Source organism: Phasianus colchicus, chromosome 14 (genome assembly GCF_987193195.1).
Source record: "Phasianus colchicus chromosome 14, bPhaCol1.hap1.1, whole genome shotgun sequence".
Lineage (NCBI taxonomy): Eukaryota > Metazoa > Chordata > Aves > Galliformes > Phasianidae > Phasianus > Phasianus colchicus.
The window spans coordinates 15,916,136-15,942,004 of NC_143449.1; the positions used below are offsets into that span (position 1 = coordinate 15,916,136).

At 38.7% G+C, this 25,869-nt stretch overlaps 2 protein-coding genes across 2 annotated transcripts; both read right to left on the minus strand.

The window, feature by feature from the left end:
- Positions 1-139: 139 nt before the first annotated feature.
- HTATSF1 (HIV-1 Tat specific factor 1) lies at positions 140-15,140 on the minus strand. Its single transcript, XM_031594261.2, has 9 exons — positions 14,742-15,140; positions 10,532-10,736; positions 10,141-10,188; positions 9,394-9,548; positions 8,163-8,326; positions 6,418-6,517; positions 5,844-5,933; positions 5,201-5,338; positions 140-4,817 (listed from the first exon to the last, which is right to left on the minus strand). The coding sequence occupies exons 1-9, from the start codon at positions 14,907-14,909 to the stop codon at positions 4,533-4,535; spliced, it is 1,353 nt and encodes a 450-aa protein (XP_031450121.1). The 5' UTR covers positions 14,910-15,140; the 3' UTR covers positions 140-4,532.
- Positions 15,141-19,928: 4,788 nt separating this feature from the next.
- Positions 19,929-25,640, minus strand: BRS3 (bombesin receptor subtype 3). The gene is made up of 3 exons (XM_031593911.2): positions 25,034-25,640; positions 22,148-22,499; positions 19,929-21,549 (listed from the first exon to the last, which is right to left on the minus strand). Exons 1-3 carry the CDS (start codon positions 25,474-25,476, stop codon positions 21,142-21,144), a joined length of 1,203 nt encoding a protein of 400 aa, XP_031449771.1. The 5' UTR covers positions 25,477-25,640; the 3' UTR covers positions 19,929-21,141.
- Between the last annotated feature and the right edge of the window lie 229 nt (positions 25,641-25,869).

Below are 25,869 nucleotides of genomic sequence, written 5' to 3' on the forward strand. Positions count from 1 at the left end.
AAATCATGTCCCTGATTTGCACACACACTGAGCCAAAGCCCACAGAGATGGAACAAAAAATCTATCCCAGCTAAATACTAACAGTTCTAGCACCATGAACTGCAGTCACTGCCCAGCAAATGCTATGGAGCTTTTTTACTGAGGGGAAAACAAAAAAGAGACAAAGACATTCTCTCAGAACTCATAGAAAAGACTTTTTTGTTCATGAGTTTGTTTATTAAAAAGGTAGTATAAAACACAACCCCTTTAAGAAACAAAAGTGAAGACAAATCAAGGGATTACCAGATGCTGCCACAGGCCTAGAAGTTATTCAAATATAATAATATCTTGAGTCGTTTCTTTTCTAAAAGATAACTGAAAACAATCAATTTAACTTATCAAATAAAACAACCTCGAAGGAAAATTCCAGGTCAGCTTACTGAAAAGTTTAATCTTACAGTTTACTTTGAAATTACAGAAAAAAAAAAAAGAACAATTTGCTGCAAAAGATTTTATACTTCCATCAGTATTTTACAGAACTTTCAGAGTATTGTGACAGTAAGACTTCAAGCCCTGTATAATGAGCACTGAAAAACTCACAAGCCAAATCAATACAAGTACACAACTTACATCGTTTTAGTGCTGAATGGTTTCTCACGTTCAAACAAAAGTAGCTTTAAAATCTGATTAAAACCTATAGGCATGTTTTGTGGGTTGTTTTATTATTATTAAAGTTTGCTTAAGTTACACAGAATTCAGGGTACTGATATTGATTTTTACTGGGAAGTTTAAGGCAAATCTGGGTTTCTAAGAAGTACGCAATACTTTTGAGTTTTCGTAAGCTAAATATTCGTAGTTGTGAATAGATTAACCTTAACAATGTCTAGGACATGTTTTAGCTAAAATGCACTGCATTTAACATACTAATGATTTTAAGTGAATTGCAATCCTTATACAAAGTGCAAGTTGTACGAGGGACTGAAATTCAATTAAAAGAAGTCATAAAAAAAAGTCAGCAGGAGAAACAGATAAACATTTTGATGCAAAATGAAACTCACTCACTCTTTCCAGCCTATATGAACATTCGAGAACCTGCTGCAACTTACATGCCTGCTCTGCTTGGGCTCCTTGTTCCCAGATGTCCACCTTGGCCACGCTCCTTGAAGTGTGTAATCTCTGACAAATGCTGATAATTCTGTACAATTACCTTGACAGCAAACCATTAAATAGCATTTGATTGTAAAGTAAACTACCGACGTACCTCAAAGCTAAGCAATTGATTCGCTATTCCATGGCTAAGGAAGTGATCACCTACGCCCAACTGCAAAGGAGTAACAATTTATTAGTATTCTTTCCCTGCTGATAGGTTTAAGTGGCTTCACATCACATTTGTCACACTGTGCGAATTAGCAGAAAAATCTTTCTTTAGTTCAAAGCAGCAATGACTACCAATAAAGCGTGTCAATCAGCTGCTAGGCAGAGTTTTCATACAATTCAGAGGGAAGAAGACAACTTTTCTTAAGATGAACCTCTCCCTAAAAGGCCATGAAGGAAGAGAAACAAACAGTACACACAAATGGAAACTAGGTAACATTAGAAATTGAGCAAAAATGATGATTTTGTTGCTTCTAATAAGCAAGACTGATTACCACATCAATCCTGCGTTCCCAGGAAAGATTGATTTTAGTGGTCATTAGAAAGTATTTTTCATTAAAGAACAAAAGCAGTGAGAACTGCATTGGGCACTTTAAGCCTTTATCAATCCACTGATGATGCTCAGAAAAAATAAAAAATAAAAAAATCAAGATTTTAAAAGCAACTCAGTTTGTTCTGCTTCTGATTTGCTAAAATATGCTGTTAGATGTTACTTTTCTACATAATCATTTTCATAATTGTACTTGAAAAATAATAGTTTGAACTAATGTGAGAAAACTTTGCGTTCACTCATTTATAAAAACCTGCATAATTTAGGAAAGTACCAAAACCAACCAACATTAATGCTAAAAAGAAAGTCACAGCTGCATCACCCCTCTGTGAACTATCAAATGGCTCCATAACTCAAGAAACAGTTTAGAAAAATATATATTTTACTTTTTACTAGGGAATAACAGAAATAGGCAAAGAAAAATATCGGTTTGAGTGTAATGTCACTTCAGAACATATTTTCATGGAAAAACAGCTTTTATTTTCTTAATAATCCTACTTTATAGGAAAGCCAGTAAAGCATTCAGTCTCAGTCTTTATCAGTGCTCTACTTCAGTGTGAAGTCTAGAGGAAAACATGAAGCAAATAACATCACATTGGACTTCTCAAACAAGCCAATTAAGTTTGTATACCTATTGGAGAGAGGAAGGTTACTGCACAAGTAATGTTTCTTTATTTTCCAAGATCTTTTCTCAAACACTAACACGACCCTTTTTTTTTTTTTTTTTTTACATTTGATAAGATGATAAGGCTTCATAGAACTGTACAATATTTATACATTTGACAAGTTTCCCTATATCAATTGCAATTCCACTGTAGAACAGGCAATTAAACTGTCTAGAGTGTTTTATGAATAGCCTCTTAAAAAAAGCAAACAAAACACAACAGCCTAACAAATCTAACACTAGAGAAGCTTAGAAGCTGGAAGAAAGAAGTAGCACTGAAAGCAATACTACATTTAATTACACTCTTCTTGTGACAAAGCTTTGAGCCCTCAGAGGTCTGCAGTGCTACCAACCAAAATCCCACACAGAACCAATACAACCCAGAGATGCAATGGGAATATGCCACCAATGGGCAGCTGCAAACCAAGCAGTATTTCAGATTCCCTGAACTGTCCAAACTTTTTTTGTTTAAACCCATCATTCACATGTTTATGAATATGAGAAAGTGGCCTTATTTAGATGGCAAGAGATAAGAGTTCTGTTTTATTCATTAAAATTGGAAATCTGTCATGCCAGCTTGTAATGAGCTTCTGGATTTTTAAACCTGGAACTCAAATCATCATACTTGTTCAAACAACAGGTATTTTGTCATAAAAGGATATAATGGAATCACAATGACAAGTGTTAAATGTTAGATGGCTTGGCTGCTGTAACTACCCACGCATACTGGTTACATATAGAAACCTCAGGGTACCATAAAGACTTCTGGAAAAAATAGAGATGGCAATCTCAGAGCACAAAGTTTGAAAATACCAACTTTCAGACTATTCTGAATACTTCAGGATGGAAATACACCTAAAATTAACATCTATGGTTTCTTGCAATCCAATGTGAATTAAAAAATATACAGATTAAAGAGCCTCCCTACAAATGTGCACTAGCAGCCACCATATGAACAACGTGCTATGAATTTAGCACCAATATTTTAAGCATTTAGTGCCTGAATCTGTGTGCTCGTATTCTTAGGAATCAAAATAATGGGATTTCAAATGAAAAATGACTGTGATCAAAATGGCTCCCCAAGGTTATTTTCAAAGCCTATTGTTTATTAAGGTATCTAAAGATAGAAGGCTTAAATCTTTGTTTTTGGAAATATTTCTAATAGAGCTAGCATTACATTTGCTTTTTTTCCCCATGGAAAATAATAATATTATTTGAAAGCATGTTCAAGTAATCTAACATGTACACAACCAATTGTATTTCAAGTTGCCAAAAGCCTTTAGGTTTTATGAAATAGAGGAGAACTCCCCACCACCCTCTGAAGGGCAACTGAAGGCTAAATGCTGAAGAGAAGTCATTCTAACAGAGTTAAAAGAAAATCCTTACTCTAATATCAAAACAAAAATTAAAGTCAACAAACAAAAGCCTATCTACTGTATACAGACCATGGGAGTTTAAAATCAGTTTTACTTCATTATAATCTAGAATGCGTGTGCTCATGCATTTCTAGTCTCCTTAATTCCAGCCCCTAAAGAAAATCTAAGCATCAAAGATATAAACAAGGGAAAAATAATTTACTGAATACTGTATAGATAGATAGTTAAATCTATCTTCACTCTCCACTGAAATAGAAATCTTGTTTGTTCTTCACTTCAAATCTGCAAATCAATAGCAGTCTATTATTTTCTTCTTAATGTATAGCAACACATCTGATGCATTCACCCTGTACTTATCACAGCATCCATTCCATAGATGGATGAGAACTATTCAGGACAAGAATAATTTTAAGGATAAGATACCAAGTTCCAAGGAAAAATAATGACAAAATCCACAAAACTTGCAATAGCTTTGCATTTTTTAAGTTACATATAGTTACATAAACTTAAGGATTGGAACATATTTCACACTTATAATGAAACACTGATAAGCATAGATAGAACAAAAGAAGCCTGATGAGTTTGCTGTTATTCTTGGCAACTTGAGTTACTTTACCTGAACAGCCAATTAATACAAACTTTTAGAACCTCATTAAATACTGCTTTTAATGAAAACTTCAAAGCACACAGTTGATGACATTTCTAATAATGCATATATTCACATGACGTTGTCTGCAGTAACCCTGAAAGAAAGGGATAAACTCAAACATCACCCTAAAAACCATGCTTTCATAAAGCAATGGAAACGTTATGTATCTGCTTCAGCATCACTGCCTGCAAGGCTGCTGTCTGTGGATGGAGCACCATCTTCATTAATGCCCTCCCCATTATTCTCCTTCTTATGGCCTCCATCATTTACATCCTCCTTGGATGTATCATTAACTTTTGAAGGTTGGCTGCTTTCAGGGATTTTAACGCTACTCGTTGTGGAATCTGAATCAGATGTAGTTTGCTGTTCCTTTGCATCAGGATCCTCTAAAAATGATCCCCATACCTTCAGCCTTTCTTCCCTTTCTCTTGCAGTCTCCTCCACCTATCAAAGACACGTTTATACATGTCACTCTGAAGTTACACATGTAAAGTGAATATATTTATACAGAGAAAGTTATGTGAACTTTATATCGCAGTAACACCTCAAGACTTCTGTAGGACCTGTAAACTAATTATCTGTACATCCAGTGAACAATCCTTTATGTTTACATCTCTAATACACATTTTTGAAAAACAAACAGGTCCTTTACATTTTATTTTATTTTTCTAAATCGAATATTTAAGGATGTAGCATTTTTTGTGCAAAAGCAAGATGGGACAAGGGACGGGCATGAGGAGGGGAGCAGGGAGGGGGGACAACAAGCATTTGCTCAAATTAATAGATATAGAATAAGAATTTCATGAAATAGAACTGTGAAAGACTACCTGATAATCTGTTACACCATCCCACGTTTCAGCACTGAGCTGACGGCCACCAAACCACCTCCCATTTAGAGTTAGTTTGCACAGATCAGCTTCTGTCGCTTCCTTAAATGACACAGAAGCTACGCCGTCAGGGTGTCGCTGTAAAGAGAAAAGTTTTGTTTAATAGTACTCTAAATATAGTGTAACTATTCTATCACCCTTTAGCTTGCCTTATAAAATCACTCAGGATATTGCTCCATCCTGAACATATATCATCTTGTTTTTCAAAACAAGTAGCAAGTTTACACATTTTGTTCTACTGCTTAAAACTCTGGTTTTTTGTTACACAGAACAGAATTTTTGAACATAGAAAACAAATGTTTCAGCTAGTTTAGCTATAAAGGAATTTATAAATAAACTTTCAAACTAGTGGTATGTATCCAAGATATCAGGAAAAGCTAGACCGTATACTTTAATCAGTGTAGAGAGAAGTGTTTACAAATTCATTTCTGAAACAGCTAATATTGAAAGATGAGGTCAACTTTTCATGAAATAAATCCATGAAAACAAGACAGTGCTTCACTCATATTGAAATAATCCCATATACTTTGTACGTTTACACATTACATCAATTCTGCCAACACAGCCATCTAGAAATACCTACATCAAATATGAGAACCTTCTTTACTTGACCAAACTTTTCACATTCTGTCCGTAGGTCTTCCCTGATCTCATTTAGCACTAAGGGATCCTCCTGCAATGATTAATTTAAAATGGATTAATTTAAGAAACTTTTTCTTAACCACCAACAGAATTAATCTATCAATCTATTACATGTTCATAAATCAAGTGTTACACTGTATTTTCAAAGCCACTGTGAGCTCACAGCCCTCATTTGAGTACAATTAGTCAAAGTACGCTTATTAATGAGGTTATTTTGTGCTGGCTTCTTCACCCTTCACAAAATAACTGTGGACTCTTACTTTCATCCCAGAAAGAAATATTGGCAGGATACACTCTGTGAAAAAGAGTGATTTGCAAAACTTATTCTTATCAACATCTCTGTATTTGGCTTTTTGGAAATAGCTTCATGGATTTTAAGCAAATGCTTGTAACAAGCAGAATCCCGCCCAAATGGTAAGTTTCACTTGTTTCTCATTGACTTTGAAAAAACATGGCATGAAATTCAGCATTAACTATAATAGCATAATCTGAAGGAGCAAATTGCATCTTTGTACCTCAAAGTCCTTTGGGTGAAACATATTCCTGATAATAACGATGCGTTCATGTCGCATTCGAGCTGCGCCATCTTTCTTCTCAGGCCTCCAATCCAGCTGTCTAATGAAATGAAGCAACAGTAACAAGATATTGTTGCGGCTCTCTTCAGTTTCTACAAGTATTTGTTGAAAAAAAATCATTAATTTGGCATTTCTTAGAACACATCAAGAAAAACAAGTATTTTGACAAACTTAATTTTTTCTTAAAGAAATGCAGTTAAGAATCCAATTTTACCATTTCTCCTACAAAGCAGTTAAAGTTTTAAGGTACTTAAACACCCACATAGATATAAGTTACTTTAAGAAAAAGATTCAAAGCACTTTTCTAAACAGCAAAAAAAACCCTTAATATTTAATTCCTCCTTCCTGTCAGCTCAGATTCATTCATTCCTAATAAAAACATCAATATCTTTTCTAACAGAAAACTTGTTTTGTAAAAAATGAAATCCACTTTCCCCCTTGGTAAAATTTTGGTGCTCATATTTATACAAACATGCAAGAATTCCTTGGGTTTTATAGAGAGATTGCTATGAAATGTATTTTGTTCCACAGCATATAGAAACTATGACCCTGAATTGCACTGCTAGGTTTGTGCATCTTTTCTATGACTTTGCATTCTGTTAAAAAGAGGCTTTTCTTCAAGAATTTATATTTTGTATCCTACTACCAAAGAAAAAAAGAAAAATTTACTTGCAATTCTAAATCTCAAAATTTTATATTTAAGGGAAAAAAAAAATCTTTAAATTTCTCCTTCTATCTGCTACGTGAGCTGAAGAAAACTTGAATATTCAAGAAAGTTGCTTTGAAAGTAAATTATGTTCTTCAACCCTAAAGGAATGTCATCTGAAGTCAATTTGTGTAAGACAGAATCAAAACAGCTGCATGACTAAAGAACCCAAATTGTTTATTCATCCAAATCGCTGTAAAATGCTGTTTTCATAGTTCTCCCCTCTCAACACTGGAGACATCTTAAAACAAGATCTGCCAATGCATCTGAGGCACAAACATTTCAAACTGCTTTTATTCTTAACTTGTAAGATGTCAAGGAGATTTTGCTCACTTTAACTATGACAACCTATACTGGCATTACTATTTAAAACATTTAGTGGAATGCTGCTTACATTAAAATAAGAGTCCTATGCATTCAAAACTTTTTTCTTCTTTTTAATTCTCACCTTCTTTCAAAATGCAGAAAAACAATTATTAAAAGATAAGCCCAATGCATTCACATATGATTAAAAAAATACAAAATGGCACATACCATAAAGCTGTGGGAATCTACAGAGATATGTTAACACTTGCTGCTAAGAAAGTTAGCATCTCTCACCATTTGCAGTGAGTAAAATACCATATCAACAGTGTATGTATGTAGAATTATTACCTTATGAAGTAAGCTTAGGACCACAGAACTCACCCACTCTCACACTCTGGGAAAAAAAGAAGTCTTAACTCCCCTGAGATGTAATATTTCTTGTATAACTGAAAGAAACTTGTTTTCCTATGCATTATTTTGATTCAGTAATCATGAAGCTTATTAAGTCAACAATTAACATAGAAACTCCTTCTCTACGAATGTATATTATTTACACTGTTTCACTGTCAGGTGAACTTCTGTGCAACTCTTAGCATTTAATCTGAAAAAAGCAACACTTTAATAGCACTATGAATTCAAGCAATATTTTACAGAAAGAAAAAAAAATACAAACTTCTGCTGTTGAGACAACTTCTTCTTGTAGTCTTTACATTTCTTCTTCTTCTTGCTTGCATCATACTCCCCCTTGAGTTGAAACTTTGCAACTTCAACATGCAATTTATAGCCTCTAATTTCTGCCTCATCCAGAAGCCTCAAAGCAAGTTGAACTGATTCTCTCTACGTGAAAACAGAAACAGAACACAAGCTTAAAAATCACACTGCAAAGGCATCTAATCCAGTAAGATATAATTAAGAACATTGTGCTAAGAATCAATTCCCTGATATTGAAAGCCATAATGCCAGACCTCTTCTTTTAGTCTTAACTAAAAAAAGCCACCACTGAAATACACACAACTGGCAGTGGTTTTTAAATCAAAGTAAATCAAGTACTTCTTCACCACTGTTGTAGCAGATCAATGCTCCAAAAAGCAATTGCTTATATTTCAATTAAGTGTCATTAAAACTACTCCCAACACTCAAGCAAACTGATAAAAGCAAGAAAAAAAAAAAACAGGTGCTTGACTTTCTGTATATATTGTAGCACTTCTCCAAGAACAGCTGACGTTTAGGCTGTTAGCCATTTAAAACGTTTTCCTAAAAGTTAATCACAGTAGACACTGTATTTATACTTGTGAACTAAGCAGCTCTAACTACTAAATCATAAAGCTAGCATGCAGATTACAAGGCAGCTGCTTAGTACTGCCTGGTGCTTCTTGCAGAGTTAAAGCAGACTGTACTGGCATACACTAACTTTCCAAATGATCCACAGCTGAAAAACATGAAGGAAATACTACTGCAACCCAAACTTTTATAGATGAATATAGGGAACAAGAACAGTTCTGAAATCAAGGTCTGAACTTAAAACAGTTCTCAGTTAACGGCCGTAAATACACAGCTACACCATATTCCTTTTCATCTCCTAGTCTGCGTTTCTCGGCCACACAGACACACATTTTTCTAATGGAACATGAAGAAGTTCCCTGTTTCACACCATAATCACTGACACCTAAGACAGGAATACTTCTGAATATGTTCAGGTATTAATGGACATTTTCATTAGAGAGCTGGATAAGGGGAGAACAAATGGGGTGCACGGACAGCGATTCCAGAACTACCCATGTATCAGCTTAAAACAGACATGTATGTTCTATGTTATACTTCAACAATCTTTTGAAATCGATTTGAAACTGTGGCCACAAGTATTTTCAGCAGCAAGGAATACAGTATTTCAGTGCACCACTGACCTTTAGATAGCAGCAGAGGCCGTCTCCTTTGAGATTTCCTTCCTTATCTTTGTAAAGTTTGATTTTGTGCTCTTCTGTCTGAGGATCTCGCATAATGATCCCACCTTTCGACATGACTTGAACAAATTCATCTTTTGTAATGTCTGGTGGTAAACCTGTCAGGTACATTAAAATAGAAGGATTGAGTAATTTCACTCAACTTATTAATTTTTACTTTTAAATCTCACTAGTGAAGAAAAAACAGTGTTTCTTTAAATGAAAAATAGGAAACAGCAAAATTTTACATACAAAATAATAAATCAATGCCTTTGGAACCAATATTTTTGCTATTGCCTTACAACCGTTATTCCACTGATATTTTTATTTCTAAATAAATTTAGCATATAGTGACATTTATGTGTTCCCTAATCTCTAGTATGTTCTCTTTATCGTATTCCTTGTGAGTTTGGAAGAGTTGTTTTTCTTACTAAGAACAATAATTAAAAAAAAGAATGAAAGAAAGAGTGACAGCTTATGGACTTGGCTGCTACATCTCACAGATCATCACATTTAAAAGATAAAAGCATAGATGTCACTTAGATTACCTTCCAACAAATGCAATTGAAAAGGTCACACAGGTATTACAAAGTCAGAAACAAGGTTAAGCAATTGCAAATGGCAGACCGAGCATAATATTACAAGTCAGTGAGCCAAACACAATTTCTTTGTAAGATTTATTTACTTTGACCTAAACGTGGTAAGACTTACCAGTCACATAAACATTCGTGTTTCTGTCTTCTTCAACATGAAACCATCCTAAAAAAAAAAAAAAAAAAAAAAAACAGAAAAACAACAGTCTGAATTCAGTCACACCAATATATTAAACATGGAATCACATGGTAATATATTTCTGATGTTCATGTTCCCTCAGATTTGTAAGAGAGAAGGAGAAGCCCCAAACATACTTGAATTTTCTTTTTCACCTTATATACAGCCTTAGAGAGTTACCTATGAAGTACCATACTTGTTTGAAATCACTTCAAAAAACTTCAGAATGACAGATACATTTGCTTTTCGTGGTAATACTGAACAACTGACAGTTTCCACTTAGTACTATGCAGGTTGAAGCCTACATAGACAGAAACTCTTCATCACTTACCCGGCTCAAGTTTCCGTTTTTCTGTTTTTTGTTTTGGTTCTGTTTGTTTTGGTCCTTTCTCATTTGCTGATGGTTGTGTTTCTGATGTCTTAGAACTCAGTGGTAGCTTATTTTCAGTTGCTGTGCCAGAAGCAGATGAACTGTCCGTTTCGTCTGCATTGAAGCCATAGTTAGCGTGATACGTTGCTAGGAAATCATCTGTTATCTGAAATTAAATGAGAAAATTAAAATCAAAAATTCTACGAATTACAAATTAACATTTGAAAGTGTTTTAGTGTTAATATTTTAGAATTTATCTTTTTAATCGTGGTCATTTTTCAACCCATCACCACAGAAAAGTAATGAATCATCTTTGTAAAAAGCCATATGGACAGCAAGAACTATGAATTCAGGTGTTTCCTCAACTACATTCACACATTAATGCACACAGCACAAAGTTTTTAAACAAACATTTCACACATTCAGCTTTTTTCAAGCAAAGCTTTCTGCTTTCAACTTAAACTGGAACTGCTTCAAGGACAGAAAGCAAGCATTCCTTACCACATTGAAGAGATAAAGTGACACTGACAGTAAGCCAACAGCTTACCCAAAGATGATGGATGACCAACATTTGTAGGCATCTGTTTTTTCACAGAAACATTTACAGAGATGAAATATATTTGTGATGACAGGCCATAAATATTGCACATGAACAGAGCTGTATACTGACACACTGTTTATCAGGCTGTATATTCTACTTCATGTTCTGCTAATAGATAAGTAATTAGCTTACTTTTCTCTAGAAAAAAAATCTAATTGGATAACATATAAGATCAGCTAATGTCTATCTTTTAAAGACAGGGAACAAATGAACCACAGATGATACCAGTACTTTCAGCCAAGTAAATTTTAGAACTAGTCAGTAGCAAAAACAGGCAAAGAGATCAGCACAGAACCACGGAATGGCTTGAGTTAGAAGTGACCTCAAAGATGATCTAGCTCCAACTCTCCTGCCATGGGCAGGGCTGCCAACCACTAAATCAGGCACTAGATCAGGTTGCCCAGGGCCCAAACCAACCAGGCCTTGAACACATCCAAGGATGGGGCATCTACAACTTCTTTAGGCAGCCTGTGCTAGCAACTCATTCCCCTCCCAGTTCCTAGTGAAAAATCTCTCCTTTTTCAGTTAAAAACCATTCCCCCTTGTCCTGTCACTATCTACAAATGCAGAAAGTAGATTTTTCTCCCTGCTGAAAAATTCCCTTCATGTACTGGAAGGCTGCTAACAGGTCTCCCCAGAGACTCCTCCAGGCTGAACAAGCCCAGCTCCCTCAACCTGTCTTCTTAGGAGAGGTCCTCCAGCCCTCTGATCGTCCTTGTGTCTCCACATCTCTCCTGAGCTGGGGGTCCCAAATCTGAACACAGTACTTTCGATGGGGCCTCACAAGCACGGAGCAGAGGACTCCCTCATCCTGCTGCCACCCCTATTCTGATGTAGCCCAGGTTACTAATGGCTTTCTGAGCTGCAAGCACACACTGCTGGTTCATGTTAAGTTTTTCATCTGCAGGGACCCCTCGGCAGAGCTGCTCTCAAGGAATTCTTCTCACAGTCCACACATATATCTGGAATAGCCTCAGTACACTCAGAGATAATATATCATAGCTGATTTTATGAGCACCACTGCACAATAAAGTACTTTCTGAAGGTACACACTGAAATGTTTTTTCCTGAGTCTTAACCTTTGACCTGTACTGCACATTCTTCATCTGTATTCAAACGGAACCAAACTCCATTCCAACAAGCTACTGTAACAGAGCGACACAATGGACAGCAGCAAGTGTCAGCAATGATAAGGGACTCTCATACCTTCCACAGTGATTTGAAGCTCAAAGTTTCAAGCTTTTATTTTTGACAAAAATACACCAAGTTAACAATAACAGGCTTGCCATGAATAATGCAAAATGCTGTAGAGCTCCACATTACTTAGAAGTGTAGCATGACACAGCTTCTGCACTGGCAGCACACCTCTGCTAGGAGCACAAGCAGCTGCTCTTACAGCACGGCATAACAGCGTCAATAACAAGGAGTACAATGATCTTTAGAGGACAAAAAAAAGAAGTGCTCAAATAAGGATTGCTTGTGTCAAATGCAACCTGAGCGTTCTTAGTTTCAGAACGAAATCCAGAGAATTGAAAAGCTGTTAAGTTTTTTGGTGAACAGTATTATTCATTTTCATCAGAGAAGTTAGTGATAAAATCTCCAACAATGAGCCACTTCTATCCAGCAATACCATTTCCAACTTTGGGGGACCCACATTCTTATGTAAAGCTAGATTTATTCTTAGCATATGACCTACTATGCACCAGACTGTCATGTTTTAACAGTCAATATCAGAGATCTTTCATTACACGTGATCACACTACTGCTTACACCACTACAACTATTTCACTTTTAAATATCTTCTTGCAAGCATAAGCAAATTAAGTACAACATCTAAACATGTTCAAAAAGCATTTAGATGTTGTCCTAAGGGATGTGGTTCAGTGGGGAGATTTGGTGGTAGGTGGATGGTTGGACTGGATGACCTCAGAGCTCTTTTCCAATCCTGGTGATTCTATGATTCTATACAGGTTTGGGGCTTTAACCCAGTTCTGGTGGCAAACAGCATGAATAAGAGATCAGTTCTACACTTATGCCCGCTGTTGTACAGTTTGGGGCACTTAAGCTTATAAGAAAAGAAACACAATACTACAGGACATGCTACCATATAATTAACTACTAATTACACTGAAGTGGAAAGGAATTAATTATCCAAATGAAGAACAGATACTTTAGGCTTACAGAAAACATCCCACAGCTGTTTTTTCATAGCAAGCATGGACAGCTGATGAATTCAATAAAAGACTTTGTGCTGTCTCTGTGAAGATCAATCAAAAAGTGGTACCTATTGATATAGTGCCACCAAAAGAAAAATCATTAAATAATAGAAGTAACTGCATCTTTCCAATTTTTTTCTGAGGAACTCTTTCAGCTAATATCAACTCTAGGCACTGCTTTGAAACACATAGTAGTGAAGTTCCCAAGGTGGAGAAGCACTCGCATACTAGCCTACAGATCTTTAACCAAAGTAACCTGAGATACGATAACATCTAGCTCACCGACCTACCTATAACACAGAGCTGCACTAGGATTATTTATTAACTTCTACTGTGAATCATATTTATTAATGAACTTTTCTGTTCTTACATCATTTCTCCAAACTTGAGAGAAGGACCTCATAAGCTACGATATGCCTCACATCAGAAACCAGTATTGCACTTAATTCAGGTCAGTAGTAGTTCAAGTTAAATATTCACAGCCACCAGCTGGATCAAGCTTCTCAAAAACAATCAACCCCCCGATCTCTAACATGAGATAAGGAAGGCATTTTAGGAAAGATTAATGCTCCTGAGAGAAAAAGACAGCTAAAATACATGAGAAGGAGGGAAAGAAAGAGGAACAAGGGGAGGAGAACCCTTTCAGAACGCACTGTGCTGACTGAATGCATCCCTCCCCAGGGAGCCAGGGATACCCACTTCTCTGCTGCTCCACTTTGGCGGCCCAGATTTTTCACATGGTTTTAGCCCTCTGTAAGCCATGTGCAGCACGGATGCACTGCTAGGTTTATACAGACACAAGCATCGCATAATTGGTTTCATTCTCACTCAGATTCACAAATTCATGGTCACAAACACAAACCGGCACAGCAGATTTACCAAATACACATTACAAAGCAGTTCAATACTTGTAAGTGAAGTAGTTACCTCTCACTGTTACATAGCAACAGCAGCATTCTACCTGCAGATCAAAACACTGGCTGACCAGACTAAACTGATATAATCCCTAAATTCATCAGATATTCTGAATATTTGAAAAAATAATTAAAAAAAAGGAAACTGCGATGTTTCTGGTCTGTGCAAAATCTCTGTGGTCAAATACACTTAATTTTCAAGTGCAAGATCTCAGGAAAGGGAAGAAATGTTTAAATTTGCATAGCTTTCAAATAATAATAAAAGAGAAAACGGATGCATTTCGTTATTTTTCGTCTGGGCCTCTATAACGGCCATTCCACTGCTCCACTTCGACCAGCAAGACAAAGATTGCCGCAGATACGACGATAAGAATTGAAAGTAACACTAAATCAGAAGCATCGAAGGCCGCTCCATTCAGGGCCACGGCGGGGGGACGCACCTTGGGGAACCAGGCCTTCTTCTCCCGGTCCCACTCGTAGGCGGCCCCGTCGGCCGGGTCCACGTAGGTGAAGGGGTCGGCCTCGCCCTCGCCGCCGCGCTCGGTCTCGTACTGCTGCTGGAGCTGCAGCTGCCGGTAGAACTCCTCGTTGCCGTCCTCGCCGCTCATCCTGGCCCTGTCGGCGGGCCTCGGCGCTGAGTGAGAACGCAGACGGCCGCTCCGGGCCTACGTACCCGGGCCTACTCGCCCGCGCTGCCGACTGAGGCGCTGCTCGCCCCGCCCCTCAAGGCGGCGGGGTCGGGAGCGCGCGGGGAGCCGCGGTCACGCGCAGGCGACAGCGGCGGGCACGCACCGCCCGCTCAGCCCCGCGCCGCCGGTGACCGACCCCAGGCCTTGCAGCGCGCAGGAGCGGAAGTAGCCCCCAGCCCGCGCAAGGAGCTCCTTCCTTCATCTCAGCCAATGAGACGCGGGATGGCAGGTCACGAGGAGATCCACGGAGCCAATGGGAAGGCAGCGTGGTCTTACCCTGCTCGGAGCGGCGGGCGCGCGCGGAAGAGGCGGGGTTTGGTTGTGGGGGCGGGCGGAGCCGAGCGGTGATGGCGCCTCGGGCGGTGCTGGGGCGGGAGGGCGGCGTTCCCGAGAGCTGCGGTGGGCGGCAGCGGTGCCTGAGCAGGCCTGGCGTGGGAGCTGCGGCCGTTTTACTCACGGGATGGAATAAAGTCTGCCGTGGGTGAAGCACTGTAGCACCCCGTGCCTTGATGCCCTTCCTTGGGCAGCTGCGCACAGCGGCTGACTTGAATCGGTTCTAACGGGGCTTCCCTTGGTGCCGTCTGCAGGTTTTCACTGCAGTCCGGGTAGATCTACGCCAGTAGCAAATTTACTTGCTAAGGGCTATATTGAGAGGTGTTTATTTGGAGAGTGAAGAAGCCTGCTGCTTATGCCTCATTATGCAGAGCTTAACCTTGAGCTTTAAAGTGCGGGCACTGGGGCAGTGCAGGTGTGTTTGCTGGCAGTGTCACTGCTCTGTGGAAGCTGCAGGGCACACTGCCAGGTGACTCAGTGGCAAAGCAGTCTTTTCACTCGGAAAAGCGACGCTCTGTGCAGAAGTGTTCTGGAAGTAAGTACTCCGTGGATAAATATATCCGCGCTGTCAGACAGACTGGAATGATAATAAAATCAAAGATACAGTTCTGAGCGTCTGAAGCTCAGTAGGGAGTGACCGACATAGCTAACTGGCTGGTCAACAGACAGCCAGATAAAATTGCTTTGGATATAAATAGAGACTTTCAGTAACCTTTGGCTGTTACACAAAGAACACCCAGCCTAGTTAATGGCTTCTTTCATGCTTCAAGAATTTTCTCTTGGCAGAGCTGTTCCGATAATCATCCAAAAGTTGTTGTATTATCGCTTATGATCTGACAGCTTAAGAGACATTTCTATCAGCTCTGAAATAGCTCATTTTAGTCGGAGGCTTGTTGTAAGCTGTGCTTACTTGAAAAATAAAATTGATCTAAATGTAGGTCAGATTACTGTCCTTTGTATGTTCCCGACACCAATAAGATCAGAGCAGCCTGTATTGATGTTTGGGGGGAAAAAATAATCAGTGAGTCAGCTGCTGAGGTTTGATGCCCACTCATTCCGTTTCCACTCTTAGGTGGTAACATGAAGAGAAATCCAGTTTAATAGGCCTGAGTATTTATTTGCAAGGTTTAAATTGGAATATATTTGGGAGTATGATAATCACAGCCTTAAATGCTTTAAGAGTTTCACAATTGAAGTCTTAGACCACTAATCTGATACTTGCAGAGTTTTTCACATTTACAGCCTGGGTAAATGTAGTGAACTCTGTGTCCACATGTTACAGATTTCCCAAGTGTTTTGCATTTCACTTTAACAAACGCTTGATCTGATATTCTTGGACCAAAGAGCCAGAGTGCTAGTATATAAGCTGCTTTTTTTTCCTGCTAGAGTGCTTAACAGTAAACTTAAAAATTCAAATTCCTTCTTTTGCTGTGCAGGAGATATTTTACAGGTTGCCATGGCTGTGGCAGGAGGATTGGAGAGCACTTTCACTGTAGCTCTGCCTAAAACAAGTCATCCGAGCACTATTCTGGGGAGTGGGACATACAAATTTAATCCCCACAAACTGCTAGAAGTAAGAGCATGATTGTTTGCAGCAGGGTTATCCAGCTAGCGAACATCAGCTCCTTCATGGTAAGTCTGGTCTGTATACTTCTGCTGCAGATATGAGGACAAGCTACCTCAGATTCCTTTGCACTTCCCACAGAGAACACTATGCATGAAGGCAGCTACTGCAGAACAGCTGACATCCAGTAGCTTCTTACCTTGTCACCGCCATCTGTTCTCTTCATTTTAAGTAACAACCGCACAGTGAGCCAGCTCAGGGAGCTAATTCAGCTGAAAACCAGTAATTTTTCTTTCTATCTTTCTTTTTTTTTTTTTAAATCAAGACAGCCTCAGTCACACTCTTGGAATAATTGAATTCATGGCTGCACAAGCACGGCTGCTGTAGCAGGGTAAAGATGAGCTGCAGGTTCTGGGGACAGAATGTCAGGAAATGACATTTTAAATGACAAAATATCTCAAAGCAAAAAGTAAAAGGAGGCATTAGCATGTAATCTAATTATGATCTTGTATCTGTGTTTGACTTTTCTAAGTGATAAAAGGAAATCTTGATTCATCAGAACTGAATGTTGTTCCAGAGATACCACCTACTAAAAGTACCAAAATCTTGGCTTCATAAAGCATTCTGATATTTATTAAAGCAGCACCAGCTGTTCACTAGCTGACAGGTAAACATGTAACACTTCATTTCTTAAGAAGATGCTTTGCTATGTCGTGTCAGGTAGGCATTAAATACTGATTCATTACAGAGAGGTTACTCCTGTGTGCTTTCCCTGAGGCTGGGGCCTGCAGCTCTTACACACAGGCTAGTGAGAATGACTGTGAAAACGCTGGTGGATCTAGGTGTTCTAGAAATTAAATACTCCTTCCTGTGTTGACAGTGGAAATTCCTCAGAATAGTTCACCTTTCACTGAGGGGACCAGCCTTAGCAGAAGCCATAACTAAATACCAATTAAAGCCTGTACTTTTTTTTTTTTTTTTTAAGTATCCTTGATTGAAATGTACAAGTCCTGTAGCTGTGAGTAAATTTAGCTTCTTCTTTAATTGCAGTATTCTTAGCAGAAACACATGACCATCAGTAGGCAGCCCATTTTTAACTGTAAAACAAAATGATGCTTTCTATGGAAACAAGAGGGCGAGCTATGAAGTGGTTATAGTTTTACAGAGTGACTTTAACAGTCAGGGCCATTTGCTGGAGATGCACTCTGTGCTACAGTATTCATGCTTTGACATTCTTTTGTTAATTTTTTTTTGTGGAAAATATCCTTCTGAAACCAATATCTTATATTGAAAGCACAAATTAGAGCTCATACTTAACCTGTTGCTAACAAAAACATTATTTGTTACATCTCAATCTGAAATCTGGCAATGTGTACATATAAAACAAACTGTAAAAAGGCAAACCCTAAAAATAGTATTTACTTACCCAGTAAAACTCCATGTGAACAAGTCCTTTCACAGTCTTGCCTTTCTGTATTTTGTACCTTTCTTCTACATGTTATTTCTTTGTGGGTATAAATAGTAAAATTGCTAAGTGACATTGAATATTTCTGTAAATAGACATCCTTCCCATATTCTTTGGTAGAATTACACTTGTACTACTTAGGGCTGAGAGAGCTGTTTTTCAGCACTGAGAAAATACATCGAAAGAAGCAAATCTTTCCCCTGAACCCAGTTATGGCAACACAGAGGTGTTTTATGGATATTTATATTGGATAAGTAGATGCAATGAGAAACATCAGATTGTTCAGATAAAAATATTGTCCAATATATCACTGTAATTCAACATCTCATGAAGATTTGAAAGTATGGAATTAAAGCATACAGTACATGGAGTACTTAAATTATGGCTTGAAATATGTGCAGCATATAGTAAAAACATCAATTTTCTAGTACAGCATATGAGCAATAGATAGACCATCCAGCTGGAGGAGTCATTACACAAGCAAAAAGTATCTGCATGCAGAGAAAAGAGTGGTGAATTAGGAAACAGTGATTTTTAAGGCCTACTGTATAGCAAGGATTTTGCAGTGGGAAATATGCCCTCAGACAGAGACAAACTGTGAAGTCCAGAAACATGTGGCAGATTATTTGCTAAAGGCTTTAATGAGCTAGAATCAAGAGTGGTGTAAAGAAGTGCAATGTTTGTTGATCTTTCTTTTATTTAGAATTCTCTGTAGTAAGATCTAGGAAAAGAAAAGGAGGCTCTTAAACATGTAGGCTTATTTACCCATTTGTATCTCACTGTGCAGTTCCACTAAATAGAATGAGAATGGGAAAATATCAACAAAATATGTACATACTTGTATGTACCTCAGTACCCAGGAATGTGTTCTGTTCAGACAAAGAGAGTGAAAATAAGGTCTCTGGAGTCCACTTTCCCATAAATTGCATTTCTGTGCTGTTATGTTTCCATTTACTGCAGTGGTCCTATCGTGGTGTACAATTGATACAATAAAATGGAGACACCATTTGAATAATTAGTGCTTATCGCCTTGCAGCAAGTAATGTGAAGGGAGTAGTAAAACAAGGCCAGGCTTGATGGCATTAAAATGGGCTATCATTAAACTGGTTTAAGAGGACTACACAGGTTGTATTCCAACACTTTTGGGGTTTCTAATGTGATTTTATTATTCTGATGAGGGCAGTCAGAAAAGAGAGAGACTGCAAAGAGATTTTCTGCATCATATAACGAACTCAAATAACAGTGCGTGGATGGGTGGATTTCCATCCTTTTGAAGGGCTGTGTGCAGCTGGAGGAGCATTATGTCTTCAGAGGTTAGGTAACCTGTCAAATAGGACATCCAATTCAAACTTCTGTGACTGAGAGCTCCGTTCTGTGTGATTCATACATTGCAGCCTCTCTTCAATAATGTAATGCATGTATTCTTTTTTTGAGATAGAAGTCCCTTACTTTATGCAGTGGAAAATCCACTGTGGTTTTTTTTTAATCACCGACTCCCACAGAACAAAATTTCGGTTCAGGGTACACAGCTTAATAAAAACAAGTGTCATTCAACACTTTTGTAAGGTGGGGTCAGAAGATTTGCTTCCTGTTATTTCCTGACAAGCTGCTGAGCTTTTTAGGGATATAGAAGCTGCCCGTGATAGGCTATCATTGACTTGTGTTATCAGAATGAGTGAATGTGAAATGAGAAAGCTAATCTCATAAAAGCTAGTGCAATGGAAAAATCCAGCCCTCCCAGCATGCTTAAAAATGTGCAGGTGATTTAGAAATGACCACTTGACCAAGCAATACACTGCAGTAGGGGAGGGTCTGTGGAGAGAAATGGTTATCCTGGCACTCATGCACTACGCTTTTGGGGGCTGTCAGCTCCAGTCTGGTCCCATGTCTGAACAGTTTCCTCCAAAAGAAATCCAGGTTGTGCACTCAAGGCTGTTCTGGGAGACAGAGCAAAGTAAGGCAGGTGGGGATGTCTGAGCAGTTTGCTTTGGAAGTGCACTGTGAATCCAAACTGCAACTCTTGATGTAAAATCACTATAGCAGTGAAGGACAAAGCTCTTGTTGATGTGTTGATCCATAGATCAAAAGGAATTTTACAAATGTGGTAAAGATGATTATCGCTGACCAGAACAGAAATGACCTGCTGGTTCTTTAGGATGTAGAGAGAGCATCCCTTTCACTGCAGTCAGCTCCTACCCAGAATTTCAGAGTCACTGGTGGAGCAAAGGGCAGTGTGGATCTGGCAGTGATGCTTTTTCTTTTTTATCACACCATGCTACAAGCTTTACCTTTCTCTCATCTTAGCTTATTTCCCAATGCATGTATCAATTTTCAATATTTGGGACAAGAAAGGAAATAAGCCAAACATCTGCCAAGCTGATGGTTTGATGAATATGCATGGTTTTGCTTGCATGCTTTAGATGCAGGTGCTTGACAGAAGGGAGCTTCCAGTCACAAGTGAAAGAACAAATCACGGAGAACAAAGCAATCCCCATGGCCAGTTCTCACAACAACTTTGCTGTCTCCCGTCCAGCACACGAACCTTAGCCACAGGTGCGTGTTCATGCTTGGGCACGTGAGCAATTCCTCTGAGCTTACACTGAATATTTCAGCTGCTTTAGCTTCTTCTCACACGCGCTTTGCTTTCTTTGTTGTGTATTCTAAAAAACTTAGGAACTCCTGATGAAAATCCTTTCAGAGGCAGAGCAAGACATGTCACCTCCTTCTGTGACGCAGGCAGTAGTGACTTGACTGCAAACGCTCGTTTTCTGTCCTTCCTCACAAACAAACTAAACACTTTCCTCTTCTTTTGTGATGCTGTAATCTGTCAGCAGCGTAATGCTGATCTCTGATCCGTGTGTGCTGCCTGTGACTGACAGAGCTCTGGGGGGTGAATTGCTGTGGGGAGCGCTGGGAGGCTTTGTGCGAAGCTGGGCCTTGCAGCACGAGACTTGCTTCTTAAAATGTTGGCGGAAACTTTTACTCAGCCAATAAAGAGCAAAAGGATTGACACAGGAATTGCTGAAGGCCAAGGCACGGGAAAAAATAGTAACTATCAGATGAAAGGTAGAAGCATCTACAGAAGCATGGTATGTAAAAGAGCGGTATAAGTAGAGGATGTGGTTGGGCAACCAGCAAAAGGCAAACAAAGCAACAAGCACCAGCACTGTTTTTGCAACTCTCTTGCGGGATTCAATCTACAAGAAAATAATGCATATCTGGTATTAATGGCAATTAATTACAGTTACGTAGTTGGTGCTGATTTTCAGAGGAGTTTAAATGCATTAGTGACCAGAAAAAGCAAAACAGCAGAGAAAAAAAAGGGAAAGAAAAGGAAGAAAAAGAAGAAGAAAAAAAGAAAATAAATATATTTTATTATTTTTAAAGGAAGTCTTTCCAGTGTGGAGCACATTCCCTTTCCGTTATAAGGCACATGGGAATCTCATCTAGTGTAGGGTTTGAAAGCACAATGCTTGACGTGTCAGGTAACAAGGATGAGGTCCTACAGTTTAGAATTCAACATCGTTAACTCCTGAGTTTTATAGGATCATAATAAAGCAAAGCAAACTCTATCTCTCTTTAGGAAACCACATACACTCACAATTGAGTTTATGAGTCATAAGCATGTGCGTAAGCACACAGCTGAATTTGAATTGCTAATATGGGTTTATGGAGAATTTTACTCATCTGTTTGTGCATGCTATCAGGAAAAGGCTTTGCACTCAGGAATGAAGAGTTCAATCAGCATGTTAGATTCTGGAAAAATTGACACTTTAGTGCTTGATCATAACTTACCTGCTTACGGGCATGACCGTGTTCTTCTGCTGGCATGTTGAATGTACTTTTGTATAAAGTTCTGGCGATAAGAAAATAATAGACAGAAATAACAGCCAGTGGCACAATGTAGAACACGAGGAAGCAAACCAGTGAGTGCACTTCCTGCAGTATCTTCTCAGATACAGGATAGGGAGCACATGCCTCAAAAGTTACATTTTTCTCAGGATTGCTGAAAGAATACAAATCTGAAAAAACAGCCTCGGGGATAGCAAATACCATGGAGACAATCCACACACAGCCAGCTTTACAGCAGGTCTTCAGGAGCGCGTCCGAGGTCTGCAGCTCCAGGGGCTTAACAATGGCTCTGTACCTAGAAGCAACCAACGCCATTGTCAGAGTACAGTAGTAGTGCCAGCTCCGATCATGCACACTCACTGCAGGTAACAGCATCTCTGTTTTGGCTGAAGTTGTAAGAATCGTCTTGGAAATGGAACAGATAGTAGCTCTGTATAATTCAGATGGAAATGCGAAGGTTGATTTCGAATGTATTATTTTAATGGGTTGGCTGGCAGAACTCGTCATCAAAGCCTTCCTAAGTAAAGGTACCTTCTACTGGTTAGATTAGAATCAGTAAAAGGAATCATCTCTCCTATTTTCATGATAATCTCTCCTATTTTCATGTCACTGCACCAAAAGTTAGATGAGGGAATTAGTTTGAGAACTGGTTTATAAATACTTGAAACCAAGCATGTATGCTATTGTTCTCCTCAGTGTTCATAAGACTTCAGTGAGTGTAGTGATCTTACTCAAAGTAATGCTCAGGTGTTCATTCACATTTATAAAATATGAGCTAATGCTGCTGTTGATACATGGCCTGTGATTCAGCTACATGTGGACTGAGTCACACATTTGAGAAACTTTGGGTGAATCTATGGAAGTGTGAAAATCGGTGTGGAAAGGAAGACAGAAAAGAGAAAGAGAAGACAGAAGACAGAAAGGGGCATTCCAGGGGGCCACCAGATGGCATGAAAGGAGATATGAAAAAAAATCTAGAGGACAAGACAGCGTAGTTGTACCATTTTGCACAAGCTGACGCTGGTTTTCTCTTTCTCCTCTAGACAAGTTTAAATAGAAAACTGCATGCTGGACTGTCATTTATCATATAAATACAATTTTTATTGACCTTAAGGTCTTCTAGCGTACTGGAACCTGATCATGTACAGGATTCATGTTCTGAACTAAGTAAGTTTACCATATAGTTATCCTGTGAAAACATTGTGTGGAATACTTTCACAACAGCTACTATGAAGAATCAAATGTGGAAGTGAGGGCCCTGGTGATGGATGCCAAGCTGACTTCTGGCAGGACTAAGACCTTGGAACTGTGATAGATAGTTCAATGAAAACATCAGCTTGATATTCATCTAAATGTTAGGAACTGTTAGGAAAGCAACAGCAAGAAAAAAAGAGATATTGTGCAATTCCCTGTATCTCTGGTTCAGGCAACTCGTGAATACCATGTGCTGTTCTGCACACCTTATCTCAGAAGAACATACTAAGGATGGAACATAAAATGGATGGCCTGGAGAGGACTGATATGAGTTGTTGAGTCTTTCAGAACAAGAGTTGGGGCTATCAAATGAAGCCACATTAAAAACAAAACAAAACAAAAACAAAAAGAGAGAATGAAAGGGTCAGTGCAAGTCATTGCTAAACAAGTTCAAGAAGACACTGAGCAAGGGTGAAGAAGAGACATCCATTGAGGTTAGTTACAAAGCAGACAGAAACTACATCTGCTCTGGAGGTTATCTGAAGGCTTAGGGAATTGGTGCAGTGCTGTATCATCACCATGTTCTTATTCTCCCTGTCTTTTCTTGTCCTTGTATTACCACTGCTGGACTCTGAGTATTGGCCCACATGACCCTTAGTCTGTCCCAATACAGCCAGTGTTATGTTGGCTGATTTTGTTGTCAGAACACAGTAGCTGTAGCATTGCTTGGGATTTAATGTCTGCACATGTGAGCTACTTGCTGTTACATACAATCCTCTACTGCTGGCATGCAAAATGAGAATCTTTTCTTTGCTAATACTAAAATACTAAATACTTAATACTAACTGATAAAATAATCAGCTCATGCTCATTGAACTGAAATCTCATCATAGTATCGTTCATTCAGAAAGGAGGTGCACTTTGAACAGATTATTCAGCATCTCCTGACACAAGTCAGATGGGAGCACTGATCCCTACCAACAGTGCTTCATTTGTAACCTGAATTTAATTTCAAGACACCTGTGCTAAAGTATATAAAGGAAGAAGTATAAAAGCTGTGAGCACAAAGCAGAGAAAACACTTGTGTTGTGGCGTGTTATCTCACGCTAAGCACTCACCAAGCTGAAAATTACTATAGCGTTGCTGTAGCCATTAAATCAGGAGAGTCAGGAGAGTAGTTTGTCTCACAGTCTGTTCTGAGTTTCCTTTTGGCTTTCTGTGCCATATGTCAGACCTTTCAGCTGTAAGACTATAGAGCCTCACTGAGTGCAGACAGTAAGACAAAGGATTTCCACTCCGTTATTTTCAGCTCAGTTTTTCATCTTCATTGACTACTTTAGAGCACCACTAGATAGCACCAATAAACTGTCTTTTCCCTGCCTTAAACAATTTACTTTTTCTGTGCAACAGAGAAAAAGAAATCATACTGTACTTCAAGCTAATAAAAGGTCGGAAGACTTACGGACTTTTTCTCACTTCACTCCATTAAAAAGAACTGCTCCAATTTTTCTAACACATTTTTAAGTTAAATGGGAGAGTCACAATGTGCATTTAATACTGAGCAAAACAGTCATCTCTGCTCTTTTATTCATTCCTAACCTCACACCTGAGGCAAATCAGATGCATCAGACCCACCTGTCAGCACTGAGAACAGTCAGTGTGAACACTGATACTCCAACTGATGTTAACTGGATGAAAGACAGCAGCTTGCACCCAATTCTTCCGAAGATCCAGGTATCCACAATGTACCTTGTTGCATCTACAGGCACACAAGTTAATAAAAGCAGCAGGTCTCCAAATGCCAAGCTGGTGATGAAGATGTTTGGAACCGTCTGCATTGATTTAATCTTGAAAAAGACTTTGATGAGTATAGCATTTCCAAGGAGACCCACTGAAATGATCACAGCATATGTAACATAAATTGTGCACAGTATTTCTAATCCTGGAAAGGAGTCTTCAGTCCATTTTTCATTTGTTGTTTCATTATCAACGATTGATCTCAGTTCTGTACCATTTGTAGCTGCACACAACGTCTGATTAGATGGATGCAAGTATACTTGAGACATTTCTTTAACCATCTCTTCTTCTCAAGCTGGACTTAATTTGAACAAAAAATTGTCTAGTATTTAGCTTGCAGCATATCAGCAAGGTCAGCACAGAGGTACAGGTTAGTGCCTGAAGTGAAGATTCCCATTGCACGTTAACTACCTTCATCCCCTTCTGGGTCTCCAAACGTGCCTAGGATAAATGCACACAGATCTTCTTCTGAACTGTGTAGGAGGTGGAGAATTTTTTTATTGGCTTCTCAGCTAGTGGAGCAGGGAGGGAGGAGGAAAAAAGAGAAAGAGGGTTTCTTTAAAGATTCTAGCAGAAATTGTGTCTTTTTCTGGGAGGTACCTGGCAAATAAGTATTGTATTATACTTACTGTATCAGAAGGATTCAGAAAGTGCCCAGCAAATCTTTACTCATA